The sequence below is a fragment of the Juglans regia genome, chromosome 11, assembly GCF_001411555.2.
Source record: "Juglans regia cultivar Chandler chromosome 11, Walnut 2.0, whole genome shotgun sequence".
Taxonomy (NCBI): Eukaryota; Viridiplantae; Streptophyta; class Magnoliopsida; order Fagales; family Juglandaceae; genus Juglans; species Juglans regia.
In genome coordinates this window covers 1,295,657-1,314,235 of record NC_049911.1, presented here as the reverse complement: position 1 = coordinate 1,314,235, position 18,579 = coordinate 1,295,657, and the positions used below count along the sequence as shown (strand labels likewise).

Below are 18,579 nucleotides of genomic sequence, written 5' to 3'. Positions count from 1 at the left end.
TTAATCCTTCCATAACATCATTTGTTCAAGTATTTGTAGTTTTCAGCCTTAGATTTTCTAGGATTGGAAGTTTTAACACTTGATTTTAGCAGGAGGAGCCACTGAGCCCAACCTGTTTTCCTCTGGATTTAAGGGATGATCTTAGTTTATAATATGATACACATGGATGTTTGCCCCCCAAAACACATCTAATATTACTGCATATTACCGCATATAATTTTAGAAGCATGAAGCTTATTTTTGTGAGAAGATAACAAAGAAACAACCTACTAAAGACAGGGTTAGATATAAAGCTCATTAAAGTTTATTCTTTCATAATTCAAAAAATAAAAAATAAAAAAAAACAAATTCATTAAACATCAGTATTTTCATAATTAATTAATTAATTAATTAATTATTATTATTATTATTATTATTATTTTTTTTTATGAATTAGAAAGATTTTATCAAGATTATAGTAACAAGACAAAGCCAACTATATTTTATTTTATTCCAAAAATTATAATACGAAAGATGATAGAATTAAAGATAAATAATAATCGAAAGTAAATTATTATGACGGAAGACTTGTCGCAGACATTTCTACGGGAAGTCAACGGTCTTTTGAAGGACAAAAACTTGCGACTTCCACGAACAAAAAACTCAAACCCAACGCCAAAACCAGAGGAGCAAGCGTTTGGTCCTTGAGAAACATCTTGTTAATGTTCCTTCGTGTTCAGTGAGCGTTTGTATTTTTCCAAAATTTTGAATTTTTACATTAATCGTCTGAGAGATGGCGGTGCAGTGGGTTCTGGTCTGCCACGGTCTGGTGACGCTGTTAGTGGTGATTTCCTTTCTTTGCGGTCAGTGGCCTATCTTTCAGGGGACTTTCATCGAACGCATCCACTACTTCCTCACCTTCGGCGCCTACGATTACTTCCTGTACTCCCTCTCTCCCTCCCTCTCAGTCTTCTTCGCGATCAACTTCGTCGCTATGCCCTAATTTGTCACTTTGCTTCTGAATTTGTAGGCGGTTCGTTGGGGCTGTGTTTGGCTCCAAGGGGACCAATGCGATGCTCTCCGTGGAGTATTTCTGCTGCGACCGACCCAATCCTATATTACAGGTTTGGTAAACAAAATTCTATTAGTTCTATGGCCACTATATGAGAGTTTGCCGAGGGCCCCGGGATTAGTCGGGACGCTGTTCCGGACACCCGGTGCCAATAAAAAAAAAAACTATATGAGAGTTCATCGTCTTTTATTGGTTGGGATTAGAGTGATTATAAATTTCTTTTGGGAGAGTGAAATTGGGAAAGAATTGGGTTTTGATGGAAATTGAATGATGGTCGGGGAAGTGAGATTATTTTTTCTCGTCAAAATGTTTAGGCGTTTGGACGATGAATCACGGAAATGGGAAGAAAATTCCTTTTATTTTGTTCTTTAATTTTGATAGCAGTCGTATCAAAATTTTGATTTTTATAAAGGGGTTTTGATGATGGAGGGAGGTTCCATTTCGAGACCTCAAGAGACGGCCAATGGTTGGAATGGGCTTGGTAGTTGGTATAGAATGGGGTGGGTGGGTAGTCTTGCAAAGGGAAGAACTTAAAAGAATATGTATATAGATGTGCACTCAGAAGCTCAATTGTTATATCATGTCACTTGTGGATTTGTAAAAATTTGTGCTTACTAATGATCCAGTCTAGAAAATATTGTTCCTTTTCTTTCCCAGTTAGAATTAATCTCAGTTATTTTTACTGTTTTGTTGCAGATCATATATCTCGCAATAATTGGAGGAACCTATTACCTTATTGCAAATTCTTCCTTTGAATATATTCCTGGCTATTATCTAAGTGGAGTTCACAGGTATATGTTAAGGAGTCTGTAACTTACTGCTAGTTCGGGTAGTGAGAATACTCCACTACTATTTATTATTTTATTATTAATTTTCACATACTTTTCACTACTATTCAATATTCTGTTATTACTTTTTCATTACTATTCACAGAATATCTGAGATCAACTCACTACCCAAACACAACAGTCTCTGGCTCTTTTGTTTTAGTTTATTTTAGCACAATTCCATTTTGAGTTTTCTTATTCATTGCATGTCCTTGCAGGTACACAAGCTTGTTGGCTGTAGGTGTCGGTGTTCTGCTCTTTCTATTGACTAGCTTTTCTGATCCAGGAACTGTGAAGGCAGATAATGTTTCAAAATATATCTCTGCCTATCCATACGACGGTATTATTTATTCCGAGAAAGAATGTTCAACTTGCAAAATTCCCAAGTGAGTTTATCACCCTTTTCTTGTTGGTGATGAAGATTCTCTGGAATTCAACTTGCACTGACCTTTTCTATTTCTTTGGCTCAGACCTGCCAGGTCCAAGCACTGCAGCGTTTGTGATCGCTGTGTTGCTCGCTTTGATCATCATTGTGGATGGATGGTTGAATTCTCAAATCTTTTCTCTTGTATAAATTGATGTTCTATGTGGTGTTTATTAAAATATTTCAATTGTTACAGAATAACTGTATAGGGGAGAGAAACACGCGCTACTTTATGGCTTTTCTTTTGTGGTGAGTACTGCATGATTTTGTGTCATTTAAGTATTTGGTTTTGCAATTTATTCTAAATCAATGAATGAGCAGTGTCTTTGATGGTATCAACATTATTGGACATGTGTATCAGTATACTGTTTCTGTTTGCTCTTAGTTTGTTTATTCAACTTTTTATGATCTATTTATGTAATCTGTTTTTTAGTGATTTTGCAGGCATTTTCTTCTCTGCATATATGGCACAGTTACCATTGGGTTGGTTCTTGCTGGACAATTAAAAGAATTAAGAGTTTCTTATATTTTAACTGGTAAATTGATATTTGTTTGAGACATCTTCTAGTTAATGGTTTAGTTACATTTGAGGCTAAATGTAATATCCATTCCTCTATTTCTTGTTGCAGTCTATTATGGCATTGACAATTCTTTTCGTAGTTTAGCTCCACATGTTGTACAGGTGACTGCTTTCTTTATTTTGCTTCTTTGTCATCCAAAGATTTCTTTTTGTCCATTTTTTTGTGTGGCAAGTTAAGAATAAGTCTAGAAGCTTATCACTTTCCTGATTTATTATTTTTTTACCTATAAAAAAAACTTTCTGATTTATTTTCTGATAATAGGCGAATATTTAGTTCTTTTCAATGTTGAAGTCCCATAGTTGAACCATTTATGTTAGATTGCACATTTCTAATTCTGTGTGGGGTATGGGCTATAACAAATGTCTATTTACCGACTCTCTTGTGTTTGCTTAATAGTTTTCTTGTGTGACGCAGTGGTTGTTGGCCTCCTACAATACTCAAATACTTCTGATGGTGTTTCTGGCAATAGTTTCGCTGCTATTGGCAGGTTTCTTTGGCTACCATGCCAACCTATGCCTCACAAATACCACGACGAACGAGGTTTATTTTCCCTTCCTCTGACTTTGCTGAAACAACTTTTCATCCTTTCTCTTCATAATCTACAGTGAGGAAAAGATGTTTGGGAAAGCTCATTACATTGCATTGCTGCATCAGGATGACTTTCTGAATTTTTCTCCTTTTAATTTTGTTGGTTTCTTTTGATGGGAGAAGAGAGGGTTTGGTTTATGGTATCAGTGCTTCAAATGGTTGCAGGCTTGCAGCTTTTGTGGTACATGTAATTCTCTAAATGCTGATGATACAGTGAAAACAACTGCTTGATCTCTGAAGTACATCACGTCACATTTCTGATAATGAAATTTCTATAAAAAACAATATTAGTTGGCAACTTGGATGCTTGAAATATGAGTCATTCTGTTAAATTTAGTGAGTATCAGCTTACTTATGGAAGTAACTTAGAAAGAAAGATTCTTTGAACAATTGGCTTCCACTGAAATCAAGGTTGCCTTTGCTGAGTGGTATCTTTCTCTCAAAACGTAGACGTACTGGGTTCCTTTTGCTTTTGACCATTGTCTTGGAGAATATTGAGGCCATATCTATTTTGTGAAGTCAGAGGAGCTTCACTCATAAAAAAATTATTTAGTCCTTTTCCTCATTTGCCATCTGCAGTTTCTTTTAGAATTTCTAGGTTCTAATGGCCAATGGTCCTGTGCTATTATGCGTGTGGTGATTCATACTGTATCTCGTTTTTCTTTTATGAAACTAATATATTATCATTTAGCTGCATTGCAACCGTACTGCTTTGGGTTCATTACTAGAACCCTGAAAATTAATGTGCCATGTGGATTTTTCATACAGACTTTTAAGTGGCAAGATTACTTAAGCTGGCAGAAGAAGCTAAATGAAGCAAAGGCAAGTGCTGCTGCCCTCAAAGCTAGTGTCAGTGGGATGAGAAGTGAAGGAAATACTCCGAAGAGCAAATGGAGAGCCTTTTTCCGAAAATCGCCGCTAGAAGATATGCAGGTTGTTAAAAATAACATATACGATAAAGGATTCTTCCAAAACCTTCTGGAGATTGTCTTTCCCCCATCGACGAGATCCTCGCTTTTTCAAACAAAATCAAAGTCTGGCTGAAATTTCCATTAAAATTCTGTTGCTTTTGATAACATCAACTGGAGCTGGTTGTTTGATAACCTGTTCCTGCAATTTTTGGTCCTTAGATGACCAGCCAGGTGCTCCGGGAAAGGATTGTGTGAATCAGATCAGGACATTTTACATTTACCATAATTGCTGTAATTTGAGGCTATGGCACATTATGCTGGGACAATAGATTGCTCTGGATATGGTGAAATATTGTTAAACAGGGCACACCGCATTCTGTAAAAGTTACATTTGAATAATTTACTGAAATAGGTCTTTTTTTCTTCTCTTCCTTCCCTTTTTGAGAACCCATCGCATCCCATTCCATGGCATTTCATCTCATCTTGTTCTTAAATATCACTCAAATACAAATATTTTTAAATTTTTAATTTTTAATTTTTTCATCTAATCATTATAATTAGGTCTGGGTTCTGATTTCAAACTTTGGCCTTTGACTCCGACTAACTCTAACTCTGATCGGAGTTGGAACGTCGGAGCCAGGGAGGGAGAGAATCCACCAAATATTCATCCAAAATCCAAACAAACCCACCAAACATTCACTGATCAGCAACCAAACCCACAATCTTAACACAAAAGAAAAAAGAAAAAAAATCATAGTAACAAAGACGAGATCGGAGATTGTGGTGCTTACTTTGGTGCAATAGAGCATGGTATCGGAGATTGTGGTGCTTCATCCTCGAGGGAATGGTCAAATGGCTCAAAACGGCATCATTTTATAAAAAAGTGGTGCTAATCTGCCGTTTGCAGGTGCCCACTTTTTGTGCCACCTAACGCAAATTGTATTTTTTTTTTTGCTTTTTATTTCAAATATTTTTTAAACATGTTTAAACATTTAAAAAAAATAAAAAAAATACAAATACACTAATAGTCATTTCTTTAACTATTAGAAATAAAATTAAATGCATGAGCCGTCAAAATGAGAAGATAAATTGAGAATGTATAGTAGCATTATTCTTTATAAAAACAGAAAATTTAATGAAATCAGTTTGTATGGGGGCTCGAAACTAAGTATTTGCAAAACACTACGTCAACCGTTAGGCCACTCAAATGGCTTACACTTATATTACAATTTTTAATATATTTACTTCATATATAGGAGTCGGAATTCGAAGCTCGGACCTGGTGTTGGCTTCGACTCCGACTCCGACTTTGAACTACTATTTTTTCAACTCTGTCAGAGCAGACATCGGTCGGAGTCAAAGCTTGCAGAGGTTTTGCACACCCCTAACTACAACTTTTTTAAACTTTCAAATAAAACATAAAAAATAATTCAATTTTTTTTTTAAAAAATTTGCAAACAAAATTTATATTAAAAAATTATATTCTAACAATATTTAACTTTTTTCTCTTATTTTTCAAAATCCAGTATTAAAATATCTTACTCAAATTATTTTATTACCATTAAGATATTTTTCATTTTATCTCATTTCCCAAACGAGGCCTAAGTACATTATTTTATGTTTCATAAATATCAGTCCAGTGATAAAACTAGAAAATTGTTTTGTTTGGACTCGAGTCCTCCATAGCCGTTGGAGCAATAAATATTGTTTGTGTGACTGTCTTGAGCCTGTACAATTCCGAGAAGTTTGAAAAATCTAACTAAAATTAAGGAATACATGGTTATGCACTATTCTTGTAAGAATAGATCTTAATTGAAAAAGTCTTATTAAAATTATTCCTTAAGAGTTTTAATGAAAGAATGTGAATTTAAAATACTTAGAATGAGAAGAATAAATGCTCCAAAATATTTGAGATGGTCTGTTTCTGCAGTCTATTTGGAGGATTGTTGATCGAGTAGGTGGGCAAATTGCCAAAAGGCTGAGGTAGCGGCAGCCCTGGATTTGGGTAGCCTGAGGCGATTAAGTGAAATCTCTACCCACATCTAAATTTATGGTGGCTTCGTGCGTCCTTTGCTTCTCAAGCTGGTTTATGCCGTGGTTTACTCCCTATTCTGATCACCTAGGCAGTATGGAGGGCAAGATGTGATGCGAGAATGGAAGATAGAACCATAGAGTGGCGTGCGGTTGTCCTGCGGGTTAAAGGTGCCTTACTTGACATTTTTTCTCAAGACCGGAAGTTCAAGAAGATGCATAGGGAAGACTTGAAAATACTCCAGGAATTGAATTGTCCGATATCACCGATTATTCAAGAAACTCCGACGGCTGTGGCGTGGTCGAAACCAAGAAGGGGATGCTTTAAACTCAATGTAGATGGGAGCTCAATTGGAAATCATGGACTTGGAGCAGCAAGTGGAGGGGGCATCATTCGGGACTCTAATGGTAGAGTTTTGGCTGGTTTTGCATATCACTATGGAGTGGCTTCTAACACTATTGCGGAAGGTCGGGCTCTTCTAGGTGGCTTGACAATGGCTCAGCAAATGGGATTAAAAGAATTCATGGTGGAATCAGACTCTTCTGTGGTGGTGGTACATGTGGGATTTTTGGGAAGAGATAAACGTCTTGTTTCGTTCCTTGAAGTGCAGTATAAATCATATTTATAGATAAGAGAATATGGTTACAGATTTTCTTGCCAAGGAGGGTGCTAAAAATAATAGTTGGGTATTTTCTAGATCAGAAATTGAAACTGGAAAGTCTTTTGCACTGATTGTTGGGAACTTCCTAACTTACGCGTGTAAGATTTATTATGATTTTATTGGCTTGTTAAGACACTTGATTTGGATTAGTTTATAGAGTTATATTTTGTAAACCCTCAACTATAATAATGTTACCACGGTATTTTTCCATCATAAGTGAGGACGTTCTTAATAAATTTGGGACGGAACTGCTTCATGTGTGGCTACAGGCTCTTCGTTAATAAATTTGAGGAGCTTTGCAATGACTGAATTACTTAAATTGTTTGAACTAAATGGATACTATCTATTTTAAATGAAATAGAAAGAATCCTATTCCATATATATATATATTATATATCATTATATATATCATATATATCAAGGGGGAAAAAAAGGAATTCAAGTAGGCAGGTTACCAAACTATAGCCTAGCAGTTACATCAAACTAGCACTTTTGTAACCTGATTATTTGCTATAAATAAATTTTTAAAAAAAATCATCACCAGTACAAGTAATAGATTGACAATAAACTGAATCTAAAATTAAAAAAAAAAAAATAAATAAAAAAAGAAAAGAGAATATTGAATATATATATTTATGACATGCTATAACGTAGACTTACAAATCACGTATATTATATGAGAAACAATCAAATGTTTATGAACATATCAAGAGTGAAAAAAAAAAAGAAGAAAGAAAAGCTCCTTCCAGGTAGGTCAATCTATTAGCACGGGCTCGTGTTTGCTGTTAAAGGACAACATCGACCTTATTCACCCTATATATATATACCAGTTAGCCAGACGTTTGGGCTACATGGAGAGGGCGTGGCTTGATATCTCTACGCCGCATGTACGTCAAAAACTGTCCTGGTAGCTCTTCCAAAAGAGCCTGTACCACAGATATCCGCCCACCTGCCCACACCACATTCACTTTCTTAGTTCAAAGCAAACCAAACTGACGATACTAACGTCAACTAGAACTGGTTTTTGGGTTATACTTTGTAAAGCATCCAATTATCCAAGCATGCAATTTTCCAACTGGTCACTCAACCTCTTAACTCTTAAATAGAGATAACTAGTGTGATTAAGGAACAAGACGGCACTAGCAACGTCAGTTCATGCTCAGTCCAAACCCACCCTTTTTTCCTTTCTTCACTGAATCACGACTAATTATCCAAATGGAAAAACCATATGTTTCCTTTTACTTATTTTTCATTTTTCTTTCACCAAGGCGAGCTGGAATGAGTTTTGGCCAATTTGAGCATGGATCAGTTGAGCAAAACTTGAATGTGAAGGTTTTCCTCTTGCAGAGTGGCACATTCCAGTCCAACCTTGCACTACTGGGTATCTTATTTTGGGATTTTACGTAAAACTTTTACTTTAGCCCACTAACTCATTGCGCATTTTGAAAACAATACTAACCCAGAGAAACTTCTGAATGCGAAGTTACAGTCAGTTGATGATTTAGAGATGACATGAAAGGCTTTGTATGGACAAACACAGTCAGTGCGTACTTACCATGCACGTCTCGCATTGAAACAAACTGTACGATGTCATGCGTAGCAACACGACCTGTAGAGCTCTCTAATCGTTGTCCATTATCGGCATCAAGAACCTGCCAAAAACTAAGTGAGATAGCAGACAGATTCAAGGCAAAATTCTAAAGATAATTTACTGAAGATCTGGGATACTAATAATTCATTCACAGGAGTGTTAGAGGTTGTTAAATTAGAAAACAAAGATTTACCTCCATTTGTCCAAAATCTGCACCTCCCACCCCAACTATAAGAATTGATAGAGGAAGATCAGATGCCTTCACCAATGCGTCTTTTGTTTCTTGAAGGTCAGTAAGGACTCCATCCTAGAAAAGGTGGCAATTTATTAAATTAACGGATGAGGGATTGATGGAAAGAGACATCAAATAAAGTCAAAATTCTATTTAATTACCGTAATAATGAGCAAGACGAAATACTTGTTGCTATTGTACGAGAGAGACTGGCCTGCAGTTTGAGCAGCTGTGTTAATCACTTGGCCAAATAAAGTTGGTCCTGCCAGAGCTACATTATGTAGAGCACTTGCGTAAGCAGTCATGATCCCCTCAACTCCTTCGACCTATTAATAATAAAAGAAGCTGACTGTTACTTAAAAGTACGAAAATGCAGTTTTCATAAGTACATGAACAGGTTGCATTGTGTAGCTACTAAGACCTTATGCCTACTAATCCTAAAATACAAATAACTTATTTTCAGTGTGCAACTTATGGTGGTATCATTTTCATTACATACACAATCATTGGTCTCTCTTTTTTAATGGACTGCGAAGACTTTCTATAGGGTGTTTACTGTTTTTCAACTAATTTATTATAAGTTTTCTATTTGCTTAAAACTTACTGTGACATCCTATGTAAGACCATAAAAAATAATAGTAGGGAAGAAAAAATGAGAAATATTTAAATTTAAGCACAAACAATGAGATGGTGTATCCTAGTTTTGGATGCTGAATTATCAAAAACTACAAAAAGTAATAAAGGAAGCCACTATATGAGTTACTAAATTATTGGTATCGAAATATGTTAAAAACTAGACTTCATTTCTCCACCAAAAAAAAATTCCGGGGGCTAACTATAAGATTGCAAGAAGATAAACAAGATAAGTGATACTCGTTTGAAAACAGCTAGTATATCACATCCAAAATGCTGATCAGAGATGATGCAGCAAATTAAGAATTACAAAATCAGCTCCTCTCACCTCAAAGCCGCCCGCATTTCCATTCAAGTTGAAACAATGCGAGATAGTGCCATCAGATGTTCTTCCTCCAAAGCCCCAAGCAGGAAAACGCTTATCAGAATCATAAAACTGAATGACCTCCCCGACATCTATTATAGCCTGCAAATAATTTTAGTCAATCACGCAGAGTACAGTGACTTCTTTTTTAGATATATGTTAACTTTTGTTTTAGTTACAATAAATATACATATATATATATATATATATATATGTATATGCTAAAGATGGCTATTGATGTGAGCAACCAAATTGGATATTGAAAACAAGCCACTAAATCATATTGAGTCATAACAGACAAAAGACAGCAATTTAGAAACACGTCTACGGACCAAATCAATGTAAATGAAAAAAACACCTATACAAATTTCAGAGTGAAACTAATACCCTCTTGAAAGCACCAGAGGATGCACAGCCTTACGGCCCTTACCTTCTGATATGAATTCAACCGGCCAGAAGGATCGATGTAGTGTAAAGAATCTGGATTCCGAGGATTTCCATTTGAGGCTGGAAAAAATAACTTAAATATTCAAATTATGAATAAGACATGCAGCAAAAGCCTTTATAACTAGAAAAAGCGAACCAAGCAATTTTTTTTTTTATAAGTGAAAAACCAAACAAATTCAATTACCACAAGTATGCTAAATTATTCCTATAGAAATTCAAATAATATTTACCTGTAAAGTCAATAGCAACCATAAAGTTAAGCTCAAATCCACTAGAAATGTAATCAAGAAAGCTGTATTGCTCCTTCTCGCAAAATTGATCCACAAACAGCTGTCCCTTTAAAATCTATATTGACAATTTTTTTATTGGTAAACAAAATTTTACTAATTAAGAATAGGCAAAAGCCCAAGCATAAGGGACATATAAATAAGCATCGCCTGTGCGTGCTAGTTTAGCGATAAAACCTATATTGACAAATTATTGGACAAATGAGGATATAAATAAAAGGATTAACATAAAATATTTTATAAAATCTTTCTGCAGGAATGAATACGTACCTTCTCATGACCATGATGAGATGTTAAGATAAGATTGGCACCACTTCTACCTTTATGAAGTTTTTCCAAGTCTGCCACTGACTTCTGAAGCTTACTGATGAGGTAAATTTAAATAAATGATTTTCTTTAGACCAGAGACTAAACCGTGATAACAAGCAAAATGGAAAACAAATCAACATGAATCTCTACATTCGATGAGTTCCACCTACCCAATGAGCACATGATTGCCACTGCTGTTGAAATCAAAGCACTCGATAATTAATGGGTTATCCTGTATCAAGTCAAGCTTTATGTGCCATATGCATCGTCTTAATCATCAAAATAATAGAACATCCAATAATCTATGATCTGATGCGACCAAGAATCATAAGGTGACAAACTTACCTTACTTCCAAACTGCTGCATACTCAGGCATAGGGGTTTCCAAGTTGGATTTAAATTGTTGTTCACCACCTCAGTCTTGCATATTGGAATGGAGCCCCCACTCTCAACAATTCTAGATACTCTTAAAAATGGATCCTAGAATAAAATGACAAAATTTAAAAATGAAACATAATCAGGAATATACATGCATAAGTGACACAAAAACCTTTTAAGGTATCTGCTTTGCAAATACATACACTTTTAGAAAATAGGTCCTTGTTATCCAAGTATGAACAACGTAATGTGATCTCAACTGCACTCCTTGAAGCAACCAATTCCTCTGCATGAATTGTGAGTACCCCTAAGTTCCTCAAACCAGTATGCCCACTTTTGCCATGGAGATTTAGGGTTAAACTCCGACTTTGTTTTGTCACTATCTGCCATGTAAAAGAGAGAGAGTGAAGGGATATTGATGTTCATCACATGATGAGCAAAACAACATAAAATAATTTAAGCCACTTATTTGAAAATGGCAGCAGTTGGAAAGCATGTAATCTAATATAATAAAATATCTCTAAAGTAGGGAACTAGCTCACACAATGGTCTTTCTGCTGTTAAAATTTGTAAGGTGGAAATCCTATAATCAAATAACTTTGCACTCAATTTACACTAGCTTAGTGAAAAAGCACTATGTATCCCAAGGTGATACCTCTGATAGAACACAAGTGGCCTCTCCAAGAAAATCTTGATCCTCCAATTTCAATGTCTGCAAGGCAAAAGGATACATATGCATACATACATATGTACATACGTACATACATACATACACAATTGACATCAGATATCTGTTTATAATTGTTTATTAACTAACTTTGTTGCTATTTCAATGTTTATTAACATGTAACAACAAAACTACCGCTCAGCAGAATTGCAAAAGTATAGTGTGATCAACACACATTTTCTCAGAGAAATCAGTATACAATTCACACTTTACAATGTATAAGACTTTTACCTTGCAAATTGCAGTATTCAGCACTTAAGATTGGCAGAGATACTACCATAGTAACACTAGCATGTTGATCTTTTTTTGTTTATGGTGTGTATATATATATATTTTGATAAGTTTGTTTATGGTATATTTCAGTGCAACTTATAATTGAACAAACAAAATCTATAAAATATGAACTGAAATGATAAATACTTTTTTCTTTGATTGATTAATAATAATTTTATTGATGGTAGAAAGTAGGCATAGCCCATGTACATGGGAAATCGAAATGATAGATACTAAGCAGAAACTATGATATACCTTCACGGGTACATTATAATATTTTGTATCAATATCATACACATGAAATCTGGATCAAAAAAGAAAGGAGGAATCATGAGTCAAAAGCAATCAAATTAAAACGGGACTTGCTGTAAACAAGATATATCTCCACAAAGATAAGCACTTAAAGGAAGTTGCAAAGCTTACACGAACGGCTGCATGATCTCGAACTGGAATGCAACTGTAACTTTTTCTATCCACGTGGGATTCAAGCTATTCAGTACAACCTCAGTGCGACCTAACTCATCCAGTTTTCCATCTATTTTCTTAGCGTACACCACTGCCATGGGATCACTCTGAATAAAATAAAATACATTTAGCTTAACTGAAAGTTTTTTTTTGATAGGTACATTTAGCTTAACTGAAAGTAAGTACGGCAAGCCTGATCAAAACATGAATGAATCTGATACAAGCACTTAAACAAACTTCCGTGAACTGACAAACTCAGGCATTCAGATATATAAGCACCTTTTATCAGAAACAGCTGATATGGAGTAATTGTTTAGCTAGCTACATGTGTATATACTACTCATGGCACATGTAATTTTCACACTGCCTATAAAACAATGACAAGCACTCATGAACTTTATTTTTTTTATCAGCAAACAAGAATTTTACTGACGAGTAATAGGCATAGCCCAAGTCCCCGTGTACTCATATACTAGAAGGAAAAACACTAAAAACAAATGTGGTGTAAGTTCAGTGTCCAGCAATTTTGAGCAAACAATACTTAAAACCAAAGCAATGGGGTCATAGGTTCAATCATCAAAAGGTTAACCTAACAGAAGAAGCAAGAAAATCTCAAAATTTGAAATCCATTTCTTGTTTGAGAGGTCTCCACGGAGGCCTCCTGAGTCCTGATCAACAAATCCTAGAGCTACCAGTGCTCTAGGATCATCAATATGACGTAATCATACAGTTATCATCCACGTATATAGTATTCCAGCCCATTAGAAGAATATGGTGAAAGTCACAAAACAGGAAGGCTAAACTCCAGTATATCTAAAATACCCCTTATATACAACTATCTATCAGAACATAAGACTCTTAAAAAGCATTAGCTAAAATATAAAGCAATGGACAGCTCGCATGCCCTTTTAGACCCTGAAAATCCACCTTTTACACATAGTTCGCATGCCCTTTTACATGTGAAAACCACACAGGTGATAGTCATCTCAAAACTTAGACCCAATCAATTCATAGAATTATGTGTGTTTAAGAAATATTATACTACACTTCTCAGTAATACGGTGTGAATTGGATCATAATTTCCAAACCGCTAATAATAGAATTTACTTTAATAAGCAAGTAAACTAAGAATATAAAATATAAAGGCAATGAAAATGGACCATAGAGCACATAAAAATTCAGCAAAGGAAAAGTTGCAGTATAATCCCTCACTAAACATCACTATCAAACATAAGGTTAGGAATACAAAGGAATACCTTTGAAGTGATGTCACGATCACGCAAGTTAAATGCGGCCAACGATAACTGCAACATAGATTTAAATTATATGAGTACATTTTGAGAAACCAAAATAAACAAGTTAACAGTACAGAACAAAATGAAAAAGACAAACTTCGGATGGGACAGTATTATAGGAGATTTGGATCTTGGCAATTGTTATTCTATCTGCATGTGCTGCTCTTTTGTTTTAAACCACTTTCTTTCATCTCCAACTGATGGAATTCGTGCAGTTCTGTTGTCCATTCACTAGATATGGGTGGCATTGTGGATTTTCAGGAACCATTGCCCATTGCTCAGCCTAAGGATGCATCAGTGGCATAATTTAAATTTCCGAACGGATAACCTCAATGGGCAGTGGACTTTATCAGAGCAGCATAGGATTTGGAGACTAATCTTTTTAACTCATTCTATGCTTGGGTGAGATAGGATGGGCAAAACGATGCGATGGGACATGCCCACCATGAAAAGGTAAGTTCTTTCATGTGGGTTCCAGGTGTGCCCAATTTTGTTTTCAAAGGGAACGACAGGCTAATTATTAAAAACTTACAATGTAGCCTTTAATTTATGAATTGGGTTACTATGCGAGGAACTGAAATAGTCAACAAACACTTTGGCATGTTAGATGCTTGGCTTATGGTGTTTAAAAAAATTATGAGTTGTGAATTCCTGCAGGAAATATTAAGTTCTCAGTCTCCTCTTTTTACAGATTATTAACCAGTCACAGGAGTTGTGAATTTCCCTGGAAAAACATATGGAAAGTGAAAGTTCCTTTCAAGGTTGCTTTTTTCTGTTGGGTGGTATCCTTGGGCAAAGTGTTGACTACTGAAAATCTTAGAAGGAGAGGTATGTACATTGCTGATTGCTGTGTCATGTGCAAGAAGGATGGAGAATCTGTTAATCACCTCTTTCTTCATTGCGAAGTGGCTAGGTTCTTGTGGAATGAGGTTTTGAATCGGACTGGTTTACTTTGGGTAATGCCCAAGGAAGTGGTGGATTTATTGGTAGAGTGGAAGGGATTGAAGGGTAGCAAGAATGTTGTTCATGTTTGGAAGATGATTCCTTCTTGTCTCATGTGGTGCCTATGGTTTGAAAGGAATGAGAGATGCTTCGAAGACAAAGAACATTGGAAGAACTTAGGGATTTTTTCTTTAGTACTTTGATTTTGTGGGCTAAACTTTTGTAATGGAAGATAATTTCCAGAATCTGTTTTAGTTCCCTTTCGTTTTTGGAAAGTAGTAGGTATTTTCTTTGTATACGTCCTGTATACTTGGGCTTATGCCTATTTCTTGGGAATAAAATCTTTAATTACTTATAAAAAAAAATTATGAGTATTCAATCCTTAAATTTCATGACTTGGCTGTTATTTCTAACAAAATGAGTGAAACAAACAGGGGAACAATAGTGGTCAACATCAGTAAGAAAAGACAAATAAAAGCATCTAGTGGTCCAGGATATGAGCAAAGGGATAACATTGTTCCATTCCAAATCCTCAATAACCAATAGATTCTAAAGTAGCACATTATTATATATTGCAGACATAATTTGGAATCAATGGCTTTGTCTGATACCCTAAGGCCCAAAGTTGGAATGGACGTCAACAAAAAGGGAATCTTGCTCATGTTACACTTGGGGGGAGCATTTTGTAGTTGGCCTCACTGGCTCATATATGTGGTTCATGGTAGCAACGTAACAACGCAACCATAGAAAGAACATGCAGGCACAAACATTTTAATCAATTATGATGAATGGGAAGTCTGTTCACACTGTAAGCAAAACACCATCCATTTGTCTAAGGCCTCAAACACATGGAAACCCCACAATGCTACCTATTTCCCAATTCTAAGAAATTATTTATAGGCCAAACAGTAAAGTAAGATTCTGCATCAACAAGTCAATGACAGAAACACAGCCAAGAGGGGGCCGGGGGCCCCGGCTCCCCAAAGCAGAGAAGAACAGTAGAAAAATAATCATAATGGCCCCTCTTAGGTTTTTAGCCTCATCCCCGAGAGAGAATACCAAAGTCAACGTAGTGTTACATGCCCTGCATGCTTCATTTATCAAGCATAAACTCAGATCTTCAAGAATTTATTAAGGAGGTATATTTTTTTTCTATGATGTGGAACCTCACCAAAACAAGGTCTTTTGGACCCACCACTCGATAGTAACCTAGGATGAGGGCTCGTTTGAGAAGTGAGACGAGATGAAAATTCTATGAATAATAGTGAAATTGTTTAAGTTAAGATATTTTATTGAATTTTGGGAAAGGAGAGAGAAAAAGTTGAATAAAAATATTATAAAGTTAAAATATTTTTAAAATAAAATTTTTTAACATTATTTTTGTTTTGAAATTTGAAAAAGCAGTATTGTTTTTTGTGTTTTGTTTGGAAGTTTGGAAAAATTGTAATGATTAGGTAATAATTAGATGAAAGAGTTGAACATTTGGAATTGAAAAGTGTTTGTGTTGAGTGATGTTTGAGAATGAAGTTATGAGAACTTTTGAGATGAGATGAGATGAGATAGTTTGTGTTCCCAAACAAGCTCTTAACATCAGCCTATACAATGAAAACTACTTTTTACGATAGCTTGCCAAACGTATGCATGCAAAACAAAACACTAATATAAATACGAAATCATTAGCAGTATTTATTTATTTCTGGTATAAGAGGTTCAGTTTTATGGTCAAGCTCTGCAGCTTGCATTTATTTAAGCATGGTACTACAGGTGAACTTTTCCTGAAGAAGAATTAGATCACCCACTAAGAAGTAAATATACTCGTGTTATTCTTGCTTTTATTGTGTTTTACAGGCATTCCCATTGTAACCATTCGTGAATAAGATTATGCTGGGGTCATGAAACTGGAAACCGAGTTCTATATTCAAGTTCAGCTAGCTTAAAAATTGACTGAAATCTTAGGTATGACTCTTTCATCCAAAGTGATTTCCAGAATGCATCTTCCACAACATGCCATACAACCAAACAAGTGGGCACTGTACCAAAGCAGTGTCTTTGCTTCCCCGATTGCTTCCTCCACGACATGCCACACAACCACACAAGTTGGGGGCAGTGCGACAAGGCAATGTCTCATTCTCAAATTCACTGTGAAATCAAATAGATTATTACTCAAAAATTCCAAATGAAATATGGAGTAACAGAGTATCAGTCCACCTATAATTTGCAGGAAAAAAAAAGGACCTTCAAGTTCAAGCACTATTGTTCTTGTTTCTCCAGTAACCAAAAAGAAAGTAACAATTACCATGATATAAATAATAATAACAATAATAAAATTTGGACAAGTAAAGATGGTTTGAACCAAAAAATAATATCCTGTTCAACTCTCGTCCCAGCCTTGTCCTCGACAACAAAACAGAGCACTAGAGATTAAAGAAAAAGAGAACTCTGAGAAGTGACTACACAGAATAAACAATAGTACGAGCTTCAGCCAATGTTAGGTAGCGAATAAACAATAGGACAAGAAGTAGAATTCACACACACACACACGAAGTTGCGCGTGCTATATAATTGCAAAGAAAATTTTTGTACTATTCATCACTCCGTACCTCATGAAAAACACCTAACATCTCATAAAAAAAAAATTATAAATACAGAATATGAGAATGGAAAGTGACGGATTATAGGGTTCCTCAATTGCAAATTTGCAAATTGCAACGAGTTAATAATAAAACCGCTGCAACTACCTCGATTTGCGTGAAGAGTTGCTGGAGCCCCCGAGACCTGTAGAAGAAGTCAACGGCATCGTTGTGGCCGCCATCGTTGTGGGTCATGGTGGTGGCCGCTGTGGGCCTCTGTTGGACCCCACCCACTGCTTGCATTCCTCCTTGCACATCCGAAAAGCAGTTTCCCATCTCTCTCTCTCTCTCTCTCTCTAAAACCCTGAAAAAAGCTCCCTTTATTTTTTTTTTTTTGAGGGGGGAGGGGGGTATTTTTCTCGTCTCTCTCTGTGTCTAAAACCCTAGACAACTTTCCTTTATCCAGTTGAGAAATTCAGAAGATGTTTGTTACATAAGAAGAAGAAAGATCATCCGCTCAGTCCTCTATTTATAGGCTTATAGCCTAAGAAATAAAACAAGAGTAAAATACCCAGAAATTATCATCTTCATACTTCGTAGATGGTTTAGCTAGAAGATGAAATGCGTAAACATCACATAATTATTTTGAAAAAGAGTAGGAACTATTTATAAAAAATTAATTTCTTTTCATGTAGATCTTATATTTATTTATTTATTTTAAATAACTAACGATGCTTATACATTTTCGATTGCAAGTATTATTTTTTATATTAAATATAGTCATAAGGGTGCAATTTTCATATAATATTTTTAAAAAAAAGTAGAATTAGAATAAATAAAAAAAATATTTTTTCATACGAGTAGTAGGAAATATAGGAGACTTTTATAACTATACAAGTAATTTTTCATTGTTTATTAAAAAAAACATAGACAATATTATATGAGATATAATCTAGCTTGCTTGATCTCGGTATAATTGAGTTGAGAGCTT

At 35.3% G+C, this 18,579-nt stretch overlaps 2 protein-coding genes across 3 annotated transcripts; one reads left to right on the top strand and one right to left on the bottom strand.

The window, feature by feature from the left end:
• The first annotated feature begins 584 nt into the window (after positions 1–584).
• LOC109011048 (probable protein S-acyltransferase 17) lies at positions 585–4,809 on the top strand. The gene is made up of 10 exons (XM_018992065.2): positions 585–921; positions 1,010–1,103; positions 1,748–1,842; positions 2,097–2,264; positions 2,349–2,421; positions 2,499–2,551; positions 2,747–2,838; positions 2,932–2,984; positions 3,298–3,423; positions 4,240–4,809. Exons 1-10 carry the CDS (start codon positions 773–775, stop codon positions 4,513–4,515), a joined length of 1,179 nt encoding a protein of 392 aa, XP_018847610.2. The 5' UTR covers positions 585–772; the 3' UTR covers positions 4,516–4,809.
• Positions 4,810–7,682: 2,873 nt separating this feature from the next.
• Positions 7,683–18,083, bottom strand: LOC109011055 (protein BONZAI 3-like). 2 transcript variants are annotated; one of them, XM_035682705.1, is made up of 17 exons: positions 17,757–17,902; positions 17,055–17,157; positions 14,038–14,085; positions 12,740–12,888; positions 12,572–12,620; positions 11,972–12,028; positions 11,520–11,699; positions 11,284–11,418; positions 11,109–11,170; positions 10,900–10,993; positions 10,573–10,687; positions 10,326–10,402; positions 9,860–9,997; positions 9,060–9,224; positions 8,860–8,973; positions 8,631–8,727; positions 7,731–8,024 (listed from the first exon to the last, which is right to left on the bottom strand). In XM_035682705.1, exons 1-17 carry the CDS (start codon positions 17,828–17,830, stop codon positions 7,906–7,908), a joined length of 1,776 nt encoding a protein of 591 aa, XP_035538598.1. In that variant the 5' UTR covers positions 17,831–17,902; the 3' UTR covers positions 7,731–7,905. The 2 variants fall into 2 exon arrangements, with proteins under 2 accessions (XP_035538599.1, XP_035538598.1); XM_035682706.1 differs by lacking the exon at positions 17,055–17,157 and having other exon boundaries at positions 7,683–8,024; positions 17,757–18,083.
• Between the last annotated feature and the right edge of the window lie 496 nt (positions 18,084–18,579).